Genomic DNA, 22630 nt, shown 5'->3' on the forward strand with positions numbered 1-22630 from the left:
CAGATGCTGCTCTTTGAGAAGGGACCAAAGCGCTTGTGCCTGTCTGTTTGAAGAAGCAGTGGCCACTGGCTTGGCAGATCCCCCAGCTGGCAGCTTCTGGCTACAACCCGGTATTGTATGTTACCTTCAGGGCAAATGCTTTTAATCACACCTGGTCCACCCTGTAGCTTCACCTGAATGAAAACCAGACTGCCCAGCTCCCCCCAGGGCTGCAGCTGCTCTACTAGAATATGCACTACGGTTATCCTGAAAATGTCTCTTGTTCAGGCACTCCTGTGGCTACATACATGAACTCCAAGTATTCTCTTCACTACATGAGAGCGCTAGCTCTTCAGTTAGTTTCATTAGGGGAATTTCAGTGGCACAGGGAGAACTTGGTTAAGGCAGGACAAGCTGTGGTTTCCATGACAGCTGAACAGACCAGCAGTGATGAGGCAAGACAGTTAAGTTTCAGTTTTCCCTCACCAGGCAAGGGACTGGAATGTCAATGCTGAAATCTTACTGCATCTTGGTTAATATAAACTTATCAAGGTGACTAACGTGAGGGGACAGAAAGACAGCCTACTGAAATTAAGGCTGCAATGACTGGCTTAAAGAATGGAGACCAATACAAAGTCTCAAAAATCTGTCTGAATCTTTTCAGGGAAAGATAAGGCAGACTTCAAATTTGAGTTATTTTCATGTTTTCCAGGAGCTAAAAATACATCTTAACACATCTGCTTTTAGGTTTTCTCTTATTTATCCACAGACGTAGTTCACAAATACAGGACTCTCAGCGTCCTTTATTTTTAAGCTGCTTTTCTTAGCTTTTTTTACAGTAAGTAAGTCTTACCTTCCTGTGTTTCGATGCAGTACACCTGCCTGAACTGGTAATTCCAGTATTACTGCCTGCAATATTACTGTTTCCTTGGTCAGACAGCAGCATGTACCTTAAAGCTGTATGGATTTAGCCTTGTTATCCCACCTTATGCTTCAGCAGCCTTTAAGCACCTTAACAGACCCGTTTCATGCTGCCTGCAGTTTAATGATAAGTTATTCTTTCTGGAAGTGCAGGGGGCTATGGGTGTTTCAACAGATTGGGATTCAAGAATGTTGCTGAATGTTTTCCCAGGGCCCTCGCTTATTCTTAGAAAGATTTTAACCTTAATATTAGTCCATTGTCCAAAACAGCACAGAACACTTCCTTGCTATTACTCCCATTCCAACTACACTTGTAGAAAAGCAGCTATTTTAAGACTAGTGTGTTTTCACTCTTTGCATAGTTGCTGCTACAGGTTGCTTATCAAGGAAAAGAGCACCAGCATACCACTCAGGCTTTTTGGTGGCATACTCATGCTTTATTTAAAAAAAAAAAGCTACAGAATGCTAAGGAAAAAAATCAAGTTTACTTTACAAAAAACCTGCAGCCATTTTCAAGAGATCTGATCTCACTTATAAATGAAAGTCAGCAGGTAAGAAAGTAAATGTTAATTTAACATTTCATTTGCAGTACATCATCTGAACTTAATCACCCAAAACAACCAGTCATTCTTAAACTGACTGTTGATTGTATCTACACAAACAATCATCTATATATCACTTGATTAAAAAAAACTGGGAAAATTTAGATATAAGTGGCAAAATGTCAGAAGAATGTTATTTAGCCCACCTAAATGCTCTTGCAGAAACAGAAAGTTCTTTCTGGCTTTGCTCTCCTCCAAGTTAATTGCAATTCCTTTGTGTATTTAAGAAAGGCCTTAGTGTAAGGCTGCTGAATTCTGTTCAGTGAGGGGATTAAACTGCTGTAACACCAATCTATGTAGTTACCACCAAGTTACACTAGTGCTATGTCTTACTGTCTCAACGGAAGTGTGTTGTACAAGTTTCAAGTAACTTCAAAATGCTCCTGAAAAAGCCCTTGTGTCACTCTTGTGAGGTAGGTACTATCCTTCCTTTGGAGAAGAGAACAGACTCTCAACTGCTGCCCAGTACACCAGGCACACTGAAAAACAGGACAACCAGCCTACACTAGTATGACTTTACTGCTAAGCCCCTGAATTCAGAGCTTTCAACTGCAACGCTTTGTTTAGCACCACACTTTCCAGGAAGGAACAGTGAACGATGCTTTTGATTCTATCCACTCCACGGCAAGGAAGATGTTCAGCATAACTGCCTTGGAACCAGCAGAAGCACTGCCATGATTAGTCTGCTCCATTCATCTCCATGGACTACAACTTAATTATCACTGTTATTCTTCATGATCAAAAGACCTCATCCCTCAGTCTGACAGCAGCCACTCTTCTTTCTCAGATTAAATGATACTGGGAAAAAACAAACTACTGTCACAGACTGTCTAGAGGGGGCTACACGTATCAAATGCAGTTCAAGTGTAGCTAAACTAGGGCCTTGCTACCACTGCAGACATGAACTCTAAAGCAGTTTTTCTTACCCCAAGTATAGACTCATCAAGTCTTCACAATGTTATTGAACTGATTAATGAGCTGTGAAAAAGGACTGAACAGTGGTCCTTCCCATTAAGGCCACAGTCTATTGTGGTCTAAAGCTATTTTAGTATCTCTTACTAATAGGGAAGAAACCCTAGTCCACATCATCTTTCAGAGTCCTTGCTCCTCATGACCTTGCACGAGCAGTTGTGTGGCAGTGCAGTAAGCTTGCTGAAAACTAGGCTGGTAGGAATCCTGGATAATACAAATGCTTGTGCTACCATGTGAAAAGGGGTGGCATAGGGACAGGCAGAATTGCTATTTTCACTGTCTTAAAGTCAATGAAACTATAGCCTACATAATGACTTCCACTAACATACCTGTGACACTAAGCTATCTGTTTGCATTTAAAAACTGAGTAGAAAATTCAAGTACCAAAATAAAAGTTAAGCAACAGGATAATGCAACAACTGTGTTCTCCCATTTGAAGAAATCTGACTGTAGCTTATTCACTAGACTGACTGGCTTATTCACTAGAAATAACGTAAGAGATGCCCAAGTTCAGTTACCCTCCCAGACTAGAATGTTATTGCTAAACTTAAACTACAGCAAACTAACAAGAAACCAGGAATTCAAAACTGTTACATCATTTATCACGAGCAGTAGTGGACTGCTGGCCACTACTCTTATGAACTGCTTCTGGGGGAGAAAGTTGCTATGAACCACCCACAGTGAAAGCCAAGTTGTATGATCAGAAAGACTGTCTCACTACAGCTGGACTTTCCCATTGCCAGTTCCTATGCAAGTTCCTAAACTGTCTCTGATTTCAAAAGGCCTAACTTGCTCCAAAACCCAGTAAGTAAGGGATAAACTGCTTCTCTGAACAAATAAAACTAGATATTACAAATTAGTATCCTCTGTTCTGATCTGTTGTCTTTTTTTCCTGGAGTACCACTGTCTTGAGAGCAGCTCTATTGCCCCCTCAAGAGAAGGCCTTCCTATGTTGGGAAGAATGACAAATGTATAGCTTAAGGTTACCTATTACCAGAAGGTGAAAAAAAAAATTCTCTTGACTTCATGTTAGAGACATAATCCAAGAGAGGGAACTCAGAAGTTCAGTAGATCAGGTGCTGCAATAGCTACAGGGCTTTAGTATACAAAGCATTTAATATATAAAAACTTTGTTGAGTCAAGGCAAGCTTGAATATAAGCCCATAACCCTACCACAGAACCAGCCAGATTACATCACTAAAGACAAAGTTGTTCTAGACCATTTGAGTGGAGATACCTCTTATGAAGGTAACATTCAGCTGTTAAGGGATCTGTATGACAATTCCACAATCTTAAACTATTAAAAATATTCTGCCTGGGCTAGCTGTATTATCAGGAAGTTGAACAAAGCACCTTTGGCATTGCTTTTCCTATTCTTTATCTTTTCCATAGCAAGATAAGTCAAGAACATCTTCACAGTTCATTCTGGCAAAGTGTACAGTAAAATAGTACCAGTACAGGTAGTTTCAGAGCTTAGCTGCTCCAAACACACCATGACGTGATGTGCAAGTATTGCTCCGGGTTCACTGGCTCCGAAGCTCAGGCCCTGTAGAGCAACTGTAGGTCTGGAACTGAGCACCGTCACATGTGGGGATCAGGAAGGGGAGGGAAAGAAGAAAACAGAGGTCTATAATGAATGCCTCTTCCTGAACTCAACAAGCTTCCAGAGGGCCTTCAGACACAGGAAGAGATGCAGTTGAGATGCAAACAATTCAAGCCTTGTCCAAGTGCCTGAGTGGCAGCAAACTGACAGCCTGCATCATCTGCTTTTTACTGTCAGTTAAATTCCTGAATGCAACAGATGTGGATCAATACCTCAGTACTGGTGATCACGTAAGCTGTGCCTGCCATGAAGAATCCCATTTTGATTGCGTATAGCTCTTCTGCTTTAGTACTGAACTAACAGGTAGGTAATGATGGATGTGCATCTGTGGTACTAGTAGGAAAGACAAGGTGATAAAAAACCCCTCAGACCAATGTACTGACCCATGGAAAGAAGCTTGAGATTTAAAAACTGCAGAGGGTGAATTTCAATAGTTTGCCATTTAAAAAGATTATTTGAAGCCAACAGGTTTTCAAATTCAGTTTCAAGTGTGTACAGTAAATGCAAGGTCCTTGCCCCATGTAAAGCTTTACGAAACATCCAAATTTTGATACATCTGACATTCTAGATTTTGTGAAGGAACCAAGAACTTACTGAAAAGTTGTTCTGGCCTATTCAATAATTTCTTGCATAAACATCGCAGAGCTACCACTACAATCAGAATACCTAAGCTGCTGGCACGACTCAATAACTAACCATTTAACAAGACGGGTATAAAAAAAATTTATGTAGTAATACCAATTCAGCACACAAATTCCATGCTTCACAAGTTCTGCTGCTGTGTAAGAGTCTTCCTAACATCTATGCAGGTAAGTTCAGATTTTTAGGTCACTGCATGCCCAGATCAAAACAGCAGCAAAATATCTACCACTATGAGCAGCTATACCCAATTGTGCCTTTAGAATGCAAACTATGCAGAAATCTAGATGATCAGTGTCTCGCCACTGAAATGGGACCACACACACAAACTTCAGTGTGTGCACGCTGTAGAGAATAAAGTTACTTACTGAAAAAGAAAAATGCATACAGGTTCTCATACAGACATGACACAATCAAGACAGATTAAGTCACTAGACATTCAGATTAGGGGGAGGAGAAAAATGCTTCCAAGACAGTGTACGGGTGACAAGCCAGCATTACAGAGAACTCTAAAGGCACATTTCAGGTAACTTAGTTCTGTTAAGACCAACTGCTTACACACGCAGGCACAAATCTTGATGGCTGCTTCCCCTCCCACAATTTAAAAAAAAAAAAAAAAAAGAGAAGTGCATTTTCAGTAATATTAACACCATTCAGTTAATCTGTTCAGTCCAAATGTTTAGCAGTATTTTCCTTATGGTGATATGGATTCTCTGCACTACTCCAATCCAAAAGAACCAAACAGGCAGGATTAGTAAAGGTTCAACTGTTGCACTAGTTTAACATTTACTCATCAGAGCCCGCTGATCTCTTCTGTGCCCTCTTGTAGGGCAACCTCCTTGGTGAAGCTTTATCTAGATAAAAAAAAGATAGTTCCATCAGTTGCTAAGCTATGTCACATGTTTCATGACCATGTATTTCTCTCCCAAACAAAGCCAAACTGTTCTTCTAGTGCAATGCATCACCACAGAGAAGCCAGATCAAACAATTTAAGGCTTTTTAAGCTATTTGTTACCTAAAAAGAAGGTAACAACAACAACAAAAAATGTTCCTATTCTGTAACATGCAACTCCAGGCTATGGGTTGTTCAATTTGCCAGTTACTAAAATGCAAAAAAACCCACCACCCCAACAAAAAAACAATCATCCCAAAAAACCAAACCCCACACCATCTCCTGATGAAACCGCATGCTCTGCTGTTTAAAGGAGTTTCATGTTCAATAATTACACTTTTAAAAAGTTAATGAATTGTTTTGGTCATTACTGGTTTGAGTTTACCTGCCTAAAGAATATGGGATTGACTCTCCTTTAGACAGCTTTGTCTTGCATGAAGTATTTCCACATTCATACAAATTACAGCAGATATATACAGCAGAAGTGTTTTGGTTGTGGGGAAAAAACCCCACTTTTCCAGGAAGCATCCACACTTGACTATGAAGATGTCACTTTGTAATCAGGTATCTCATACAGGGAAGCCACCTGGCTTTAGCTGTATGACCACTGGATGCCAGAAGCATCATCCTAAGTTTAAGACTTTGACAGGCCTGTAAGTGTCCTCTACAATGATGGTCCTTATGTAGGTAGAATTCCAATCCTTGTGATATGGTACAGAAGCTACAATACTTTGCATGAAGAGCCAAAGTGACTGCTAAGTGTATCTGCTGACTTAAAAAGTGCATTTTCTTAAACAGAACCATCTCCAATAATTTCACTGTTGTGCAAACACAAGGAGCAGCCACCATGCCATTACGAGCCAATCAGTACAGTATGAAGTGTCTTTCAACAATAAAACAGTCAAGAACCTCTGAAGCCAAAGGATTCTAGTGTAGAGTTCCAATTAAAACTAACCTGGAGCTAAAGAAAACCACAATTAAGAACAACTTTAACATTGGTTTTTCCTAGACTTCAGGTATTAAGATATGAATACCTCTTTAGCTTAAGGGATGTGGGACAGGACTCAAACATTGCCAGAATTTGAACCCATTTAAAGACAGCTTGCTCTTTGGAAAAAATTAGCATTTAGAGCTTCAGTCTTTCTTGCTAGATTGAGGCTTTTCAAATTCCTGTGTCTAGATTCTATACTATCATTCTTGTGTCTCACAAGACGGCGCACAAGAAAGCTACATTTTCAAAAGTAAAACAGCAGTCCTTACACCTATGTAATACACATACAGTTAAAAAGGGTGAAGGAATCAAAAAAGTGAAGTCATCAACTCCTGGCATAACTTCATGTCAGAGCTAAGGCCTCTAGCCCTTCTACACTGAAAAAAGCTCAGAATATGCTTATTTCATCAAAACAGGAGTCTTTTTCAAGTAAAGGTAATTTACTTGAAAACCTCTGCAGGATTTTCAAAGCACCCCTCTTGTCTAGGATGGACTTTGTTTTACGTGAGTCTATCTCACCTCACACCAGCTAATGCTACCGGTGATAGGAGCTCACCTGGGATAAGGAAGATAAACCTGATATTAAACTATTATACCCACGGCTGAAGTTTGTTTCTCACTGAAAGATGATGCACTCAGCCATTGGTCATGATCAGTCCTCCACCTCCCTTGTGTAACATCAGCTTGACACTACCAATGGTAGCATGGGAGAGAAAATGCACACCTGCATTTTAGATAAAGGGTTCTGGGAACTGTTAGAGGAGACAACAGTACTTCAGCAATGTTCTACCAAAACTGTGTTACCACACTATAACCAGAAGTAACATAAACACATATTTATAATATATGAAAATACAAACTTATATGTCTATAAAATATGTTTGCGTGCATCTTTGTCTTTTACTGCTCATGCTGCATCACCAATCACTGCATGCAGGAAGCTGTACTTCTATCCGTGCCTAATTATCACATGGACAACACATTAAGCACTTTCACTCTTTAGATCACCAGAGTTTGCCTCACCTCTTCTACTCTGCACTGAAGCCATGGGAAAGCACAACAGAAGAAAACAGCAAGAGAAGTTAGAAATATCCACAAACACACAAGTGGTCTAAAGAAATCAAATAACTGGATTTATCGTTGGCATGTCAGACATCAAGTAGAACTCAGTAATCTTGGACTTGAGAAGGACATTAATACCAAGTCTTAGTGTGGCTTTAGTCAATATACACTTCTAATGATTATGGAAAACTTTGGTCTATCGGCAGCTTCCAAACCACGTACAGAGACTTTGAGATGACAGACATTTACTCTGATTTAAACTTCCTTTGTGATCCAGGTTTCGGGTAGAGATTTTATACTGTTGAAAAAGAGTCTACAGAACAAGTTGTAAGAGTCACCAAGCGTCGTTATTGTATCAACCAGTGAAGTTTGTTCTATACAAGACCAGTCTGCTAATGGAATAGTCTAATCATTAAGCACAGTGCCTTGGACAATCTTTTATTCCCTAGAAGAGGTTTATGCTGTTCTGAGAAATTGCTATCAGCTACTTACTCAGTTACAACTAATTGACTGTTAACACTCCAGTTTGTGGAAGGCAGACTACTTACTTATTTGATTTAAAGTTTCTTGGGGAATCCAGCTCATATCAACATCATTCTGATTTGATGTTCCCATCTCTACTTTCTGTACTGGTCTTTTCCTCTGAGAAAAATCAAGAAAGAAAAAAGATTTTTTCTTTCCACAAAGTTTTGACAGTCAAAGTATTAGAAGTAACTAATAATGCTATATTTAATGAATTGCAGTTATTTCACTAAGAGACAAACTTAAGGCTAGTCAATGTACGAAGCTGTCTTTGTAGCTTAGCTTTAACTCTCTTTACTGTTAGCAATGGCATTTATTCCACAGAAAGATATCAAGATTTTGTGCACACCTGGGCAAGTTCATTATACCTGTTATGAAAAATGGCTGACTTAAACTTTGTGGTGACCTGTTTCTTCATACTTTCTCAGATTAGCAAAATACCCTCTTAAGGCACCTTGCAAAAGAGATTTTAAAGCACAATAATCTTTCCATACTTCTTCCCAAGGGAAGCTACTTCAAAAGTATTGTAAGCCAGACTACATGAAGACATAACCTATGCATTACATGGAGATGAGAATTAAGCTTTCAACAGCTTTTACTTGCCAGACCACTTACACAGACAAACCCTTAGCTGCTACAGCATTATAAATGGAATCCAGAAGGCCCTAATCAACATTATGGCAAAGCACTGACAAGAACTAAATGAAGGACTAGACAGCTTTTTTCCCCAAAGTTTGACCTAGATTAAACTAACAGATAGGAAAAGAGAGCATGGGGAAAGTCTACCCAGTTAAGTATTGAATTAGTAGCTGCACACATCAGAGACTGGAAGGCATCAAAGCTTCCAATTCAACCACTTCAGTGTGGTGCCAAAGAGCAAACCAAAAAAGCATTAGGTAAGCAACCTAAATATCTCCAATTACAAGTATTTTTAAAAAGCTCTCTAGTTTTCCCAAAAATCTTTAAGGTGTTAGTTCTAAAAGTCGATCTTCTGAAGTTCCACCTGTACCATCATGTGCCAGAAGCAATTACTGAATTGCATTCTTTTCATATCAGTAAGGTCTTGCATAAACTCACCTTCCTAGATTCTAGTAACTGATGTAGGCCAACAACGACAAGTAGACCAAGACCAGCAAGGAACATGTACATGAAGATCCTTTAAAAAGCAGTTTAAGAAACCATTAACAACAACAACAAAAAAATCTTAAGTGTTTAAAACAGTTTACAAAGAGGCACAGAAATTAAGCCTAGCTTTGGCCACATGCCCACTTAATCTTACCCAAGAACTTTTGCAGGGGGCGGTGGGGAAACAAACCAATGAATCTGAAACTGAAGTGCTAACAAATATTGAGAAATTATTCTGACTTCAATTTCAGAAACTCTCATCCTAGGTTTAATTCTGAAGAACAGAACATTTGAAAAATGCTGTATAGATTGAGAAACTGTTACAAATTACTGTTACAAATTAGTAACTGCAAGAACTCTTTTGCAGTATCATATTTCAAGACATTGGGTCACAGCTAATATTTATGTTTGTGACATCATTAACCACGTACAAAACCCTTAAAAATCTCTTACATGCTTTTAGTACACTACTGCAAAGCAGGTACTGCTGGGATCCTAATTTACTGGCAACAGAGCTCTGAAAGGCCTTGCTTATCTTGCTCTGTGTTCCACAGAATTCTACAAGTGCAAACAATTTTTTAAATCTGTGCATTCTGGTTTGTTTTGAAGATTTCTACCTGAAATACCTGTTGATATTTAGCAAGAGATGAACCAAAAATTATACCTAAAATTAATTTGTGGAGCAGGCAGGAGTTTACAGGTAAAGAACCTAGTCCAAGTTGAACATCTTAACTCAGATGTATGCCAAAGGAGATCATGGAGTTAAAGTACAAAAGAGAAATAATTGAACATCTCTGTTTTATGGTAATTTGCTATTCACAGGACATTAACTCAAACTGGTTCTAATAATCTGAGCTCTTTTGAAAGCTCCTTTATCAGAGTATCACACATTTTCATGTGACCAATTGTTCTTTCATTGATGCTATTCTATTTGACAAATACTAATTCATTCAACAGCCATTTCTTTTGGTTGACCTTTTTTAAAGGGAAGCTTGCTCAGTAGGCAATTTCTACCTGTGCCAGGAGAATTCAAGTATTCAGCACCGTCTCCAACTATTTCTGAGGAATTTTTTTTTTTTTTTTTTTTAATTCACAGGTTCTCTTAAAATTCCACTCTTGTGTTAGACCACTTAAAAGCATATCAGCACAGCATATGCTTGCAACATACAAGGTATGTCAGATGTACTTAAGTGTAAGACAGAACAAAATACTCCTGGAAGATACCTGCTACAGACAGGGGTTAGAGGAACTTGCACTCATTCTTTGTTGTGCTATCTCATACTAGAAATACATCTTTCAGTTTATATAATCTTGGATTGTACTGGAGTGCTCCAGAAGCAAGTTATTCCAGTCATTACTATAGACTCTCTGCATCTTGTAACTCTTACGAAAAAGCAGAGTAGCTAACAAAAGCTTAACAGCTTTGAATTGCTATGTAGTTGTATAACATCAGGTCCTATTCCAGGCTTAAGCAGGTGTGTAAACTGCTCATTGACACAGTACCAATCCTGAAGACCCCTAGTATTAACAAAGATTTTAAGTTGGGGGAAAAGCTCGTATTTTCAGTCTATCAATGTTGTGCAAGTCAATTGCCTGCTACACCATCAGCAAAACACAGCAGACCTAATATTCAATAAAGTGAGGACACGAACTATTCTCATTAGCTCCATCAATAACCTGTTCTACCAGTATACCAACTAAATGGCTCTCCAGCCTCCTTACGTTTCTCCATCCAGCCCATCCTCTTTTTCAATAATTGTAACGGTTTGATTGAAGACAGCATCTTGAAACGCATTGCCCTATAAAAAAGTTTCCACATAACATTTTAAACCCATTTCTTGAACACATACACAAATGCTTCTCTCTTCCATGTTCTTGGAAAAACTCTAGAAAGCAGTAATTCCTGCATGAGACTCACTTAAATTTATAAGCAGCGCAAGTTTGACTCAACCTATAAAAGCACAAACTTTTTGGTGCAAGTACAAAGAACAGTCTTGGTATTAGGAAGAAAGTCATATCTAGCCTTCATGAAGTCACTTCCTATAGCATGAGATACTACATACAAAGGGCTCTTATTGGAACGATCAAAACACAAAGGTACAGAAGACTGTCAAACTTTGACCTGCACCAAAAGAGAAAAGAATCCCCTGTTTTAATCCCCATTTATGCTTTTAGATATTCTTTCCTCAGATTGCAACTACCGGTCAGTTATTTGCTCGAAGTCAAGTTTGCAGATACGATTCAGGCTGATAATTAAGTTTGTTAGCAAAGCCCAATTTGAAAAGCATAGTGAAATTTAAGTTACCCTAAAAAAAAAAAAAAAAAGCTTTAAGCATATTTTTTTCCCCCTTTGGTGGGTTTGTTTTTTTTTTTTTCAAAATGAGTACAGCCCACTACTACACAGTTCTAAGGCACTGTAGCTTCCACTGCTGACTTAACTTCAAGTCTAACATGTACTGAACTAAGTGTACACAGGGGGCTATTGTGAAACACGTAGGGAGCTACTTATTGTGCTTCTGCATCTACTGGTTTGCTTAAAAACCACAAAGGCGTTCACTGACTGAAGAGGCAGTAACTTCACAAAGCAGTTCCTTCCTGACATTTCCACATCAACCAGAAAGAATAAAATTAATTACATCAGGCTTACATTTACATCTCTGTAGTTGAGATTGATAACTAGTCCAAAAGGACGACCACCCATGGGCTCAGCGGGGATGAAAGAGTACTCAAACGTGGCTTGTCTCTGTGGTGGAACTACAGTATTCAGAGGGAGAGCTGTGAAGTTCTGGATATAAAACTGGTAGTCTTGAGGATACCGGAAAGAGGCATCGAGAGACTCGACAATGAAATCCTCTGTACCCTTATTGGTGAAGCCGACCAGGAATTTTACAATGTTGTTCGCTGGAAAGTCTAAAACAGAAAAATTGGTCAACCATTAGAAACTTTGTACACCACAAAGGGTGTCTGTAACAGATTCCAGTTTTTTAGAGCTTCACTGTTCTATGCACACATTGACATAGGCTAAGCAACAATAAAGAAGATGGTAGATTAGCACAGGACTCTTACCTTCACCTTTCACAAATAAGATGGTTGTATCAGCACTAGGTGAGGCTTTAGGTTCTCCCGACAAGTCTTCTTCCTCTTTTTCTTCTGTCTAAGACAAGAGACATTTTTGAAAAATCCTATAACGAACAGTGAAGCAAAGACCATGCTTGTTTCATGAGAACCCCACATGTCAAAGCATGTAACAATGGCAAGCATTAGTATCAATTCCTGCTGTTGCAGGATTAGCACATAGTCTGTTCTCCCTCTAGATCTGATTAACATAATTTTCAGCATTTATCCTTCTACTTGTTATATTTGACTAATCTCAACTGCATTTAACTATATTGAAAGGCTTCTTATCAGAAAGCAACAGTAAGGTCTCTGTTTGGGGGTGCAATGAAAATAATAGAATCTAAATGTTAAGTGTTCACATATAAACTATTTCTATTTAGAAAAGAAGCATTTCCAAAATTACACACAAGCATTAAGGCAAATTACAGTTACTTTCACTACAGAGAGAGTGTTTATAGAGGCCTACTATTCAGATTTAATTAGTTAAGTGTTACACTTACCTGGAAATGGTTAGACTGTTGGAACTAAGTATCTCCATGGGTTCAATTGTTTAAGCTCACCTTTGTGATGATTCACTTTTTAATTTGGCAAATGCAAGCATTAAGGGCTTATTTTCCACATGGGGATCATGGGATCACCACCTCCCCCACCAGATAAAAACAAGGCTGACCCCACTTTGAACTGTCTGAACTAATTGCTTGCAAGTTAGATAATTTGATTTCACTGCTTAAACAACCACTTGAAGCAGTGGATAGCCTCCTGGATGAGTCCTACACGTACCCTCATCTAGGGAAACCACAAACCAGAGCTGAGCACCTGGCATCTTGATTTCAAGATGCTATACAAAACTGTATCTTACATTTCAGTGACAAATAAAAAACTGCCTAAAAAGTATACTGTTTTGTACCAGAGTAACAGACTTTATTAAAAAGCAAATTACATCCAAAGGGCTATTTAATAGTATTCTGCCAGTACTGAATACCTAGCATACCTTCTACCACTTAGCAAAGCTGGTCGACCATAAGCTCAAAAACTTACCAACACCAGCAAAAATCTAATAGACTTAAAGAACAGTTTACCAGGTCTCCATTTTTATTACACATGTCTTCTCCCAATAATGGCCCAAACTTTCTTCTTTTACACCAGAAATTTGAGAAATTTTGGTACCAATTTCAGTACACTGCCTAGCAAGCCTAGTACCCTACTGCTACAAGCAGATCATATAACTATGTAAGGTACTTCACTTTGTCACGATGACGCAAGCGACCCCGAACAGCAATATGGCCACTGGTATATACAACAGGCATAACCTGCATCAAATGCCAGAGAATAGGAATGTATTAAGTGAAAACAGGCTGCAAATCAACGTGTTTGGAATTAATACTGAGCTTAACTAAGAACTAAGATTCTGTTGCCCCTTGAAAACAGATACCAAGAAGCCAGAATGAAGCTGTCCTATACCCCAGTGTCCTTGTCAGTTTACAGAGACACAGCTTAATCTGGAAAAGAACTACCAGGGGCTCCTATGAGAATCTGGTTCTCTCATTTGGAGTACAATTACCAAGTCTGTTGGCTCATCTTCTTCAACTTCAGCTTCATCATCTTCATCTTCAACTACAGTATCTTCCACAGCTTCCTCATCTTCTGTAGCATCTTGAGCTGCAACTAATAAACCTGAACCTACCAAAACAAAACGCAAGAAAGCCTTTTCAATGTCTAGTTAATCAACAGAAAACTGACATTGTAGTACTATTTTCAAACTACTGTTTGAAGAATTTTAACTTCCTGAACTACTCATTTATGTGCCAGTAAGTCCAAAACCAAAAAATTTACAGCTGGATAACAAGAAGTTCAGCATTCACACAGCAATGCTTAAATTTACAGAGGGCAAACAACTTGCCTTAAAAGCTATGGTTTATTTTTTAACATGTCACCGTATTAAAACATTTTAATTTTATTTTCTCATTACAAATGTGAAAATAAAAAGACATTACTATTGCCAGGAAATTAACGTAGTGCAAGTATTGTTTCTTCTAAGACTAATAAGGTTAATAAATGATTAGCATGTCTTCTTCATTGGCTGGTATCAGAACACTACGCTTTCACAGGTAGTTAGAAAGTTACTGGTTTTGCACTTATTTTCACTCACGTGTCAAAATATAAAAAAGTCCCTTTTCATATGACCTCCTCAGTATCACCCGCTACTACAACCGTATGTTCAACAGAACAACCACACTAGGCAGAAAAGAAACCAGATCTACAGCATGGCTCTAGAGCAAGGCTCCAAGACCAGTGCAGTCAGATACTTCATTGCCTCTTTGCCTTTACGGAGCCCAGTCTCATACATTCAAACACTGGACAGATACGATTAATACAAATACTGGCCACAGGACAAAGCTCTGTCTGTTTGCTGTTTAGAGCACGTGCAGGCTAGGCTAAGAATTTTTAAAACATATACACAAAGCTACAGATTATTTTTTTTTAAACCTAACATATTAAAAAAAAAAAGAGGAGAAATGAATGGATGATTGATTTACACAAGCCTGAAAAAGATCTAATTGATATGAGTGCACATTTAAAATAAATATTTTAAAACTTTTAGGGGAAATAAGAATCCTTAAGCAGGACAAGTATATCCAAGGACCTCTGGATTGTCAGTCATAGCTAGAAAATGCGAATGCAACCCCTCCCTCAAGTGTCTTTAGAAGGCACGCTCAAGGACTTTTGCTCAACCACGTGCAACACTTAATCTAAGACTTAACAACAGCGATTTTATTTGCTGAAGGTTTAAACTTGTCAGTCTACAAAAAAGATTTCCGAAATTAAACCCTTCGTATCTGAACAGCCCACAGGTAAGCTACAGGCACTCTTCACAAGCAACTGCGCCAACACATTCCCTCAGACCTCTAATTTACGGTCTTCCCAAAGGATGTTAGGAGAGCTGATGATGTGGCAGTAGCAGGAAGGGAGAGCTGCCGGCTGCGGGAAGGACCGAGCGCACCACGTGTGCTGCAGCCCGCTGGGAGAGCGGGCGAGACGGCTGCCCTGCTGTCTCTGCAGCCTTCGCAGCAGGGAGGCGACTTTCAGACCATGACTCCGGTACGGCCGCAGTGTAAGCAGGGATCAGCGCCGGGCGATGCGAAGGACGCTTGGGGGGTGGAGAGAGGCGAGGCGGGAAGGCAGGCTGGCAGCCAGCGCATCTGCGAACCGCCCGCTGTCGGAACCGGCGCCACCCGAGAGCGGGAGCGGAGGAAGGAGACAAACCCGTTGCTACAACCCCAGTGGGTTTCCAGCGGGACAGCCGCTCCCACGTTGCTCTCGGAGGCCCACTACACGGCCGGGCCCGGCACCGGCTCCCCCAGCAGCAGCGCCCTGCCCGACAATGCAAAGCGCGGTTCCCTCTGACGGAGCGGCCACAAGCCGGTCCTGCCCGGAGAAGCGCCCTCGAACAGGGCCGCCGCCCACCCCCCCCCTCCGAGTGCGGCCACCACCCGATCTCCACGGGAACAGGACCCGGCACCGGAGCCCTGTCCCTGGGTGGCGGGCAGCCGCGGCACCGGCCCACGTGTACGGGGAGGCCTGCACCCGGCGGCCATGGGCGAGCAGCGCCCGCCGCCCCCGTTCTTCCAGCACGAGTGCCAAGAAGGCGGCGCTGGGCTCCTCGGGCCCGGCGGGAGCGGATCGCCACGGGGAGCCCGCCGTGGGCTGCCACTACCGTTCTCCTCCTCCTCCTGCTCCTCCAGGCAGCGGCCCTTCCCCTCACCCGCCCGCTCTCACCTGGGCCGCCGCCGAGCAGCAGGGTGGCGGGGAAGGCAAGGAGGGCGAGCAGCAGCAGCTGCGACAGGCGCCTCATGACGACGGTGGCAGCGGCGGTAACGCGGACCCAGCACCCCCCACGGGCCCCGCGCCTGCCGCTACGGGCTGTCTAAATGGCGGCCGCCTCCATCCGGGGCCGCTCCCGCTCGCGTCCCGGCCACGCCCCCCGCGCCGCAGCGGACGTGGCTGCGCCGGGAAGGAGGCAGGGCGGTCACGTGGGCTGTAATACACGTCTCCCCCCCGCTGGCCCTCCCCGCGCATGCACCGCCCCTTCCGTTTCCAGGTCGGGGCCGGACTTCCCTTCCTCCTTCAAACAGGCGGGGGCGGGGTGTGAGCCGTGTCCTTCGCCGCATAGTGCGCGTGCGCGGGGTTTCCCGCCCGCTTTCACGGGGTGCAGGCGGTGGCGCCGGTGGTCCGGGCCCGGGAGCCTCGCAGTCCCGCACCGGTGGGTGCCCTGCCTGAGGTGACCCATGGATAGGTAGCCCGGCCTAGGGCGTGGCGGCTGCTGGGAAAGGACTGGTGATGGCCCCGGGAGGTCGCGGTGGGGCTGGGGGGCTCCCGCCGAAGGTGTGGCCTGGCTTCCCTCAGCGCCCTGGGCAGGGGGGGGTGCGCGTCGCGCCGCCTGTGCAGAACGTGGCAGGGCGGCTCTAATCTCCCCGTGTGGGGTGGCTGGCGGGGCGGTCGTGGCCACAAGAGGTGGGCGACGGCGGGGTGGGTGTGGGAGGGCAGGGCCGCTTCTCTGCCGGCCGAACTGCGGCACCGGGCAGCGGGAGGGGCCGTGCCCTGGGCCTCGGCCGCTTGTCGTGCAGGGAGTGCCGGTGGTGTTTGTCAGTACCGAGACGGGAGGAGACAAGTCCGACGGATGGGGGTTTCTTCTGTGGAACAGGGTAACGTACAGCTCTATAAAGAGCAAGGATAAAGTGTGTTACTGAAACAGACATTTATCAAAAATCTCACAGCTCTGCATTGCTTTGGAAGAACTGGTTCCCAATCATATATTTGATGGTTTCATTGAAAAAGTTTCCCAAACCGTGATAAGTAACGTAAATGAAAGTAATATGTTACCTTTATCTTAGTTAGATGAAATGTAAGGTGTATTAAGATGGAAAGCCTTCCTAAATCCCACAATCAAAACATTCAGTGAAAATACCAAGGTCAAAGCCCCTGAAGCTTTCTCTTTTCTCCCGGAGTTCATTAAGGGATTTGCATACAGGGTACAATGAAATGTAAGTAGCATTAAGTCACATTCTATATTTTGGGGCAACTTTAGTTTGTTGCTTGTGCATATGCAGTTTGCAGTGATGGCAGTGGTAAATTAAGTCTTGAGTCTTTTGTCTTTCATTTTCCACATTATTTTCATTCATTTGATTTTGAACCTGCAAACTACACGAAAACCCCCAAACATTTACCTTATAGCGAAGTCTTATCTTAATCATATTTTAACGTGCTGAAAATGTTACTGAAATTCTGTTACGTATTGACTGAAGATGAAGCGTGATTATGAAAACTGAAGAACATCTATTGCTACTGATAAAAGTATTTCTAGTCAGATAATATCCACCCAATGCTATAATGCTACTTTTTCAGCAAAGGTCTTTAAATTTGATGAATATAATAAGTTTTGGCCAAACATGTTTGAATTAACCTTGTCATTGTTTGATTGTTTTGTGATTTTCTTTTTTTGGTTGTTGGTTTGGTTTGGTTTTTTTTGAAAAGTAGCCAAATATTTTTCCTTGGGGGAAATAAAAGAACGCTAGCATGCTGTAGGAGGTTGTCTATTTAGCACTGCAGGATCTGAAACATTCTGTGTCTTCTAAGCAGTGACCATGTACTTCATGAACTGCTTTTCCATCTGAGTTAACTGATGCTGATGTTTCTAATTAATTAGCCCGTGAGGCACTCTTAGTGCATTTGCATGTGGCGGAGGCACAGAAAGGTGTTAATTAGAAGTGTGTATGGAAATAATTAAGATACTTGACTAACTTTAGCAAAGCACTGAGCCCAGACTGACTGCGATGTACAGCTGTGCCTAAAAGCCTATTAGGCTGCTGTTCATTTGTGCTAAGTACTCTACCTGTATTGAACAACTTATAAACTGAAAGGAAAGACTATGAATAAGTGAAGCAAGCTGCAGAGATATTTTTTTTTGCATGACTGCTCTGTCTGTGTATTCACAGACATAACAAAATAAATGTTACAGTTGCCATTGCTATAACTTCTAGATTTGACATCTCTTGTGTTGGATCTGAGTTCTGAGAAAACTGGAGTTCACTGGGAGTTCATGTTGCCCACAGGAATTGTGTATGTGGTCGCAGTTATGTACAAGCATTGTATTCTTGCACTTTAAAAAAAAGCTTTTCAGTTAGAAATTACAAGTGAAAATGTTATTAGGAAAAATGCCTTTGGTTTCATAACATGCATTAAAAGTTGAGCATTCTTAAGGTCTGTGGACTATAAATAAAGTTTATCTTTTGTTTCCATTTTGAAGTTCTTAAATGATCCTACCAGATGTGTGTTCCTTTTTTGAAGATATCAACAAAAGCAAAATACTTGTTTATCTACATATAGAGAGACTTCTTATTTCTGCATTGATACTTGCTATTGGCATGGTGAAGTGTTGTAAGAGGCAGTGCTGGACTGCCTCTTCAGCATTTACTCAGCGGTTTCTATGAGAAATGGATTCAGCGAAGCACTGTTAGGAGCAATGTCATACGTACTGCCCTAACCTGTTGTCTCTTCCAGTTTCTGAGGCTTGGATGGCATACTGGGATGTCTCAGAAAAAAGCTGGCCGAAATGTAATCTGACTGGGACAAGCATTTTTTTTGTAATGTAGAGGGGAATTTTGTTGGTGAAATCAGGAGGTTCACTTTTTCCCTTGCTTCCGAGTTTTCCTGGAATTTTACATAGTAGTAAAATGATTTTTTTTTTTTTTCCTCAGTTGTTTTTCCCTGGACTAGCTCTAGCTGTCCGTGCCTTTCAGTGTCACCATATGCCAAGAACTGCACTACTTCCCAGTTCTCTTCAGGTTCAGGTCAATGCGATGGTTTTGATGAGTAACACCCCTAATCCAGTACACACCAAGAAACAACTCATTGACTTTTCATGGACTCACAGATAAGACCAGTTTTTCTCCTTTTCAGAAAGTGTCAAAGGCTGTAAAATTTTCTTCTAATAGTTGGTGATTTCCTGCCTTCTATATTTTATAGTGGCTGCTGAAATCAGAAGAGGTAATCCTATGCTTCAAGAGAATTGTATCAAGGATTCTCTTAATTACTTTTTGTAGTTTAGGGAAGTAATTCTGTGGCTATGGAATTATGAGAATTTTTCCTATTAATTTCTGTAGTACTTTTCAAAATTACTAACAGTTACTCTATGTGGCAGTTGTTAATGATTCCCGTGAGAATCTCCCACTTGAACCTGTCAAGCAGTTGTTCTCTCACCACTGATTATAACTCTGGGGAATCAACTTCTTTGCAATGGATGTGAGCAGAAAGTACTTCTATCGCAAGCCTCAGTCCTGAGAGTCCTGTCGGCTGCTCCTGACTGGGTGGTAGTACAGGCGGCAAAACAGCGTCCACAGGAGCTCTTAATCAGGTCTGCTAGATTTTAGCCTGAATTGTGGGGGTTCTTTGAAGGTCATTGCTTTCCCAGTTTTTTTTCCAGGAAGGAATTTTCATAACTCTGTTGCAGAAAAATTGTCTCAAAGACACACAGATTCCTTATCTGAAAAACAGAGATACCTCTCTGGAAATCTATCCAATAACAAATATGTGGAGAAATTGTGTTCCATCAGTGTGACTAATTAATCAGGTGTTTTTCTGAGAAACAGAAGGAATCAGCTGAAAAATCTAACAATCTAGATAAATGTCATTGCTAACTAGGCTTGCTTAAGCAGATTTATGAATTCTTTATGCTCCTTTGATGGCAACAGGAAAGGAACTTGAGAGCTCCCTTTGATCTAGTTCAAGGTTGTCCAGCTTAAGATTCTTTATAACACTTTGGTTAAAGGTTGGCATGATGGTTTTGCAATATATACAGCTTAAAGCATACAGATTATTTTTAGCCAGCACACTTTTGATCTTATCTTTGCGTGAAGAGCAGAAACAAAGTTGTTGACACCAAAAGATAAAAAGCTCTTTTTATTCTGTAGAATAAATTAATTATTGCTACTAATTTAGTGGTAGTCTGGTTATTTATGTTATTGTGGACATGGAATTCATAAGTCTAGACTTTCTTAACAAGAATTCAGAATTCTAGATTTTCTCACCAAAGAGAAGGGTGCTACACTGTGAGATCAGGAAAGCACAAAGTTGGAGAGAGTCCTGACTTCGGAAGCGTTCCCCAGTTGCATCTAAGCGTACTAGTTGTGAGACCCTAGTAAAGAGAGAACCCAATAGACTATCCTGAGTCTATCTATCTTTAAGTAAAATATCAAATCTTTTGTTAAACAGGTAAATTACTCTATATAAAGAATAAATGGTATGTGCCACATATTTAAATTCTGCAAGAAAATTTAGCCTGAGAGTCAAAGTGGGTTTGTCGTTTTGGTGGTGCCACACTAAATAGTCATCATGTCCATTTAATTATGTTTATCTTCTAATTTTGTGTGTTGGTTGAAACCTAGCTGGAAATGCCAGAGGGGTCAGCATCAAGACTACGAATTAAATTCACATTTATCATTGCAAAACAAACAAATTGGTAGGCGTGAGAGTTTGCTTGTATTAGAGCCTAGACGACGTAGTGGCTTAAGGTACCAGCGTTCCCTTTTCACTTAATTTGGACTTGTACTGTGTAAGAGTTTAGGAGTGGAAATGAGTCTGGTGATGCATATGTAACTGGCATGGTTCAGAACTGCTGACAGTTTCTTCTGCAGGGGCTTGGGGCTTACACAGACATGGATGTTGTTCACTAGTGGCAAGCTCTGAGGTGAAAGGCTGCAACCACCTTCCCACAGTTTAGCAAGAGATCCCATATGTTTTACTCGCACCAGAAGTAAAATGGGACAAACGTCCACTGGTATTTTTTCTTTTGGCTAGCGTTCCAAGTTCCTCGATGCACTCTACTTTTATTGATTGTACTACATTACAGACCTGATAGATAGCAGGGATGTCTGGTTGCTGCAAAGAAAACTAGTTCCGTTCTGAACGCTGTCATGTCTATACAGTTTGTCTTCTCTAATAATAATAATAGGTGTGGTGTTCATGAAGCATAAGCCTTTGAAGTGGGCGAGGAAGAGGGAACGAGGACACCTCTGTAGAGAAGTTACCAGGCTCATGAGATCTGAAGTGCTGATAGCAGTGTTCAGCTGTCCTGTAGCACTTCAGTGCAACCCTATCCTGTCCTGTTTGCATGACAAGGTTTAGGGCAGCATAGACGCATTTTACTGGCTGTGTGTGCTCATGCATCTCTCCCAAAGGAGCTCGGGTAGCTGTCTAGCCAGGATCTAGTAGCAAGTACTCAACTAACAAGCTGAGGAGGCCTGCACCTCTTGTATTATATTTATTCCTAGGACATTAGTGCACTGCAGAGCCCTCATCAGCTTCCAGACTCCATTGTATAAACTCTAAATGAACAGGGAATAACAAGGAGCAAGAGGGGAAAGGGGCACAGTACACAGTCATATTTGTTAGCAGTGCTTAGTACATGCAGACAACCTGTCATTTTTATCATTGTGAATAATGAACTCACCTCAGTTAACTTGGTCTTGGAAAGTTTTCATTTCATTAATTAACTGTCTTGTGATTGCTGAGTTTTTCATGTACTTTGTAAGTCAACATTCATGGTAATAAATTTTGAGACTTGACTGTAATTTACGTAAACCTTGTCTACTAATTGCAATAGCAATTTTTAAGAACAGAATGTCAGTGATAAACCCCAAGCCGGAAATAATGCTTTATATGTTCTATGTGTAGCCTCTCTAGTATGTCTTTTTCAACATTCTTTTAGCTATAGAATCACAGCTATCAGATGTAACTAGCTGTTCAGGTCTTTGTATCATGCCCTTCATTCTGTACATTCAGTTATCTTCAACTAGCTTGGGCTTTTCTCTGTTAAATTTTATCCAGTTGGCCTGAGAGATAAGTTATGCAGCAACTAAACCTTTTTACTAGATGCTCTCTCCCTTTGTAGGAGGTAAGGAACATCAGGCACTGGGCCTGCCTGGACAAGGTAAAGCCTGCAGAGTAAAGGAGCTGTAGGTTCAGTTCACATAATTACTCACGGTTCCCTCTTTGGGTGGAAGTATCTCCTAAAGGATTGGTATACATTCTGACACTGCAGGCAGAGTACTGTACATCCTCGGGCACGTGCTTCTCATATTCATTTGAATCGCTGAAAGCATTTCTTGACTCCATTCTTGATTATCTTCCAATTAAGTGTATGTTACTGA

General features: G+C 41.2%; 1 protein-coding gene across 4 annotated transcripts; it reads right to left on the bottom strand.

Annotated features, from left to right (window-relative positions):
• Window positions 1-4783: 4783 nt before the first annotated feature.
• SSR1 (signal sequence receptor subunit 1) lies at window positions 4784-16278 on the bottom strand. Of its 4 annotated transcripts, XM_086469055.1 has the most exons (9): window positions 16203-16278; window positions 13987-14099; window positions 12375-12462; window positions 11956-12218; window positions 11031-11107; window positions 9261-9339; window positions 8210-8303; window positions 7623-7637; window positions 4784-5570 (listed from the first exon to the last, which is right to left on the bottom strand). In XM_086469055.1, exons 1-9 carry the CDS (start codon window positions 16276-16278, stop codon window positions 5503-5505), a joined length of 873 nt encoding a protein of 290 aa, XP_086325181.1. In that variant the 3' UTR covers window positions 4784-5502. The 4 variants fall into 4 exon arrangements, with proteins under 4 accessions (XP_086325181.1, XP_086325179.1, XP_086325182.1 ...); XM_086469053.1 differs by lacking the exon at window positions 7623-7637; XM_086469056.1 differs by lacking the exon at window positions 7623-7637 and having other exon boundaries at window positions 11956-12012; window positions 12364-12462.
• Window positions 16279-22630: the final 6352 nt, after the last annotated feature.

This window comes from Leptosomus discolor, chromosome 8 (genome assembly GCF_034619465.1).
Source record: "Leptosomus discolor isolate bLepDis1 chromosome 8, bLepDis1.hap2, whole genome shotgun sequence".
Classification (NCBI taxonomy): Eukaryota; Metazoa; Chordata; class Aves; order Leptosomiformes; family Leptosomidae; genus Leptosomus; species Leptosomus discolor.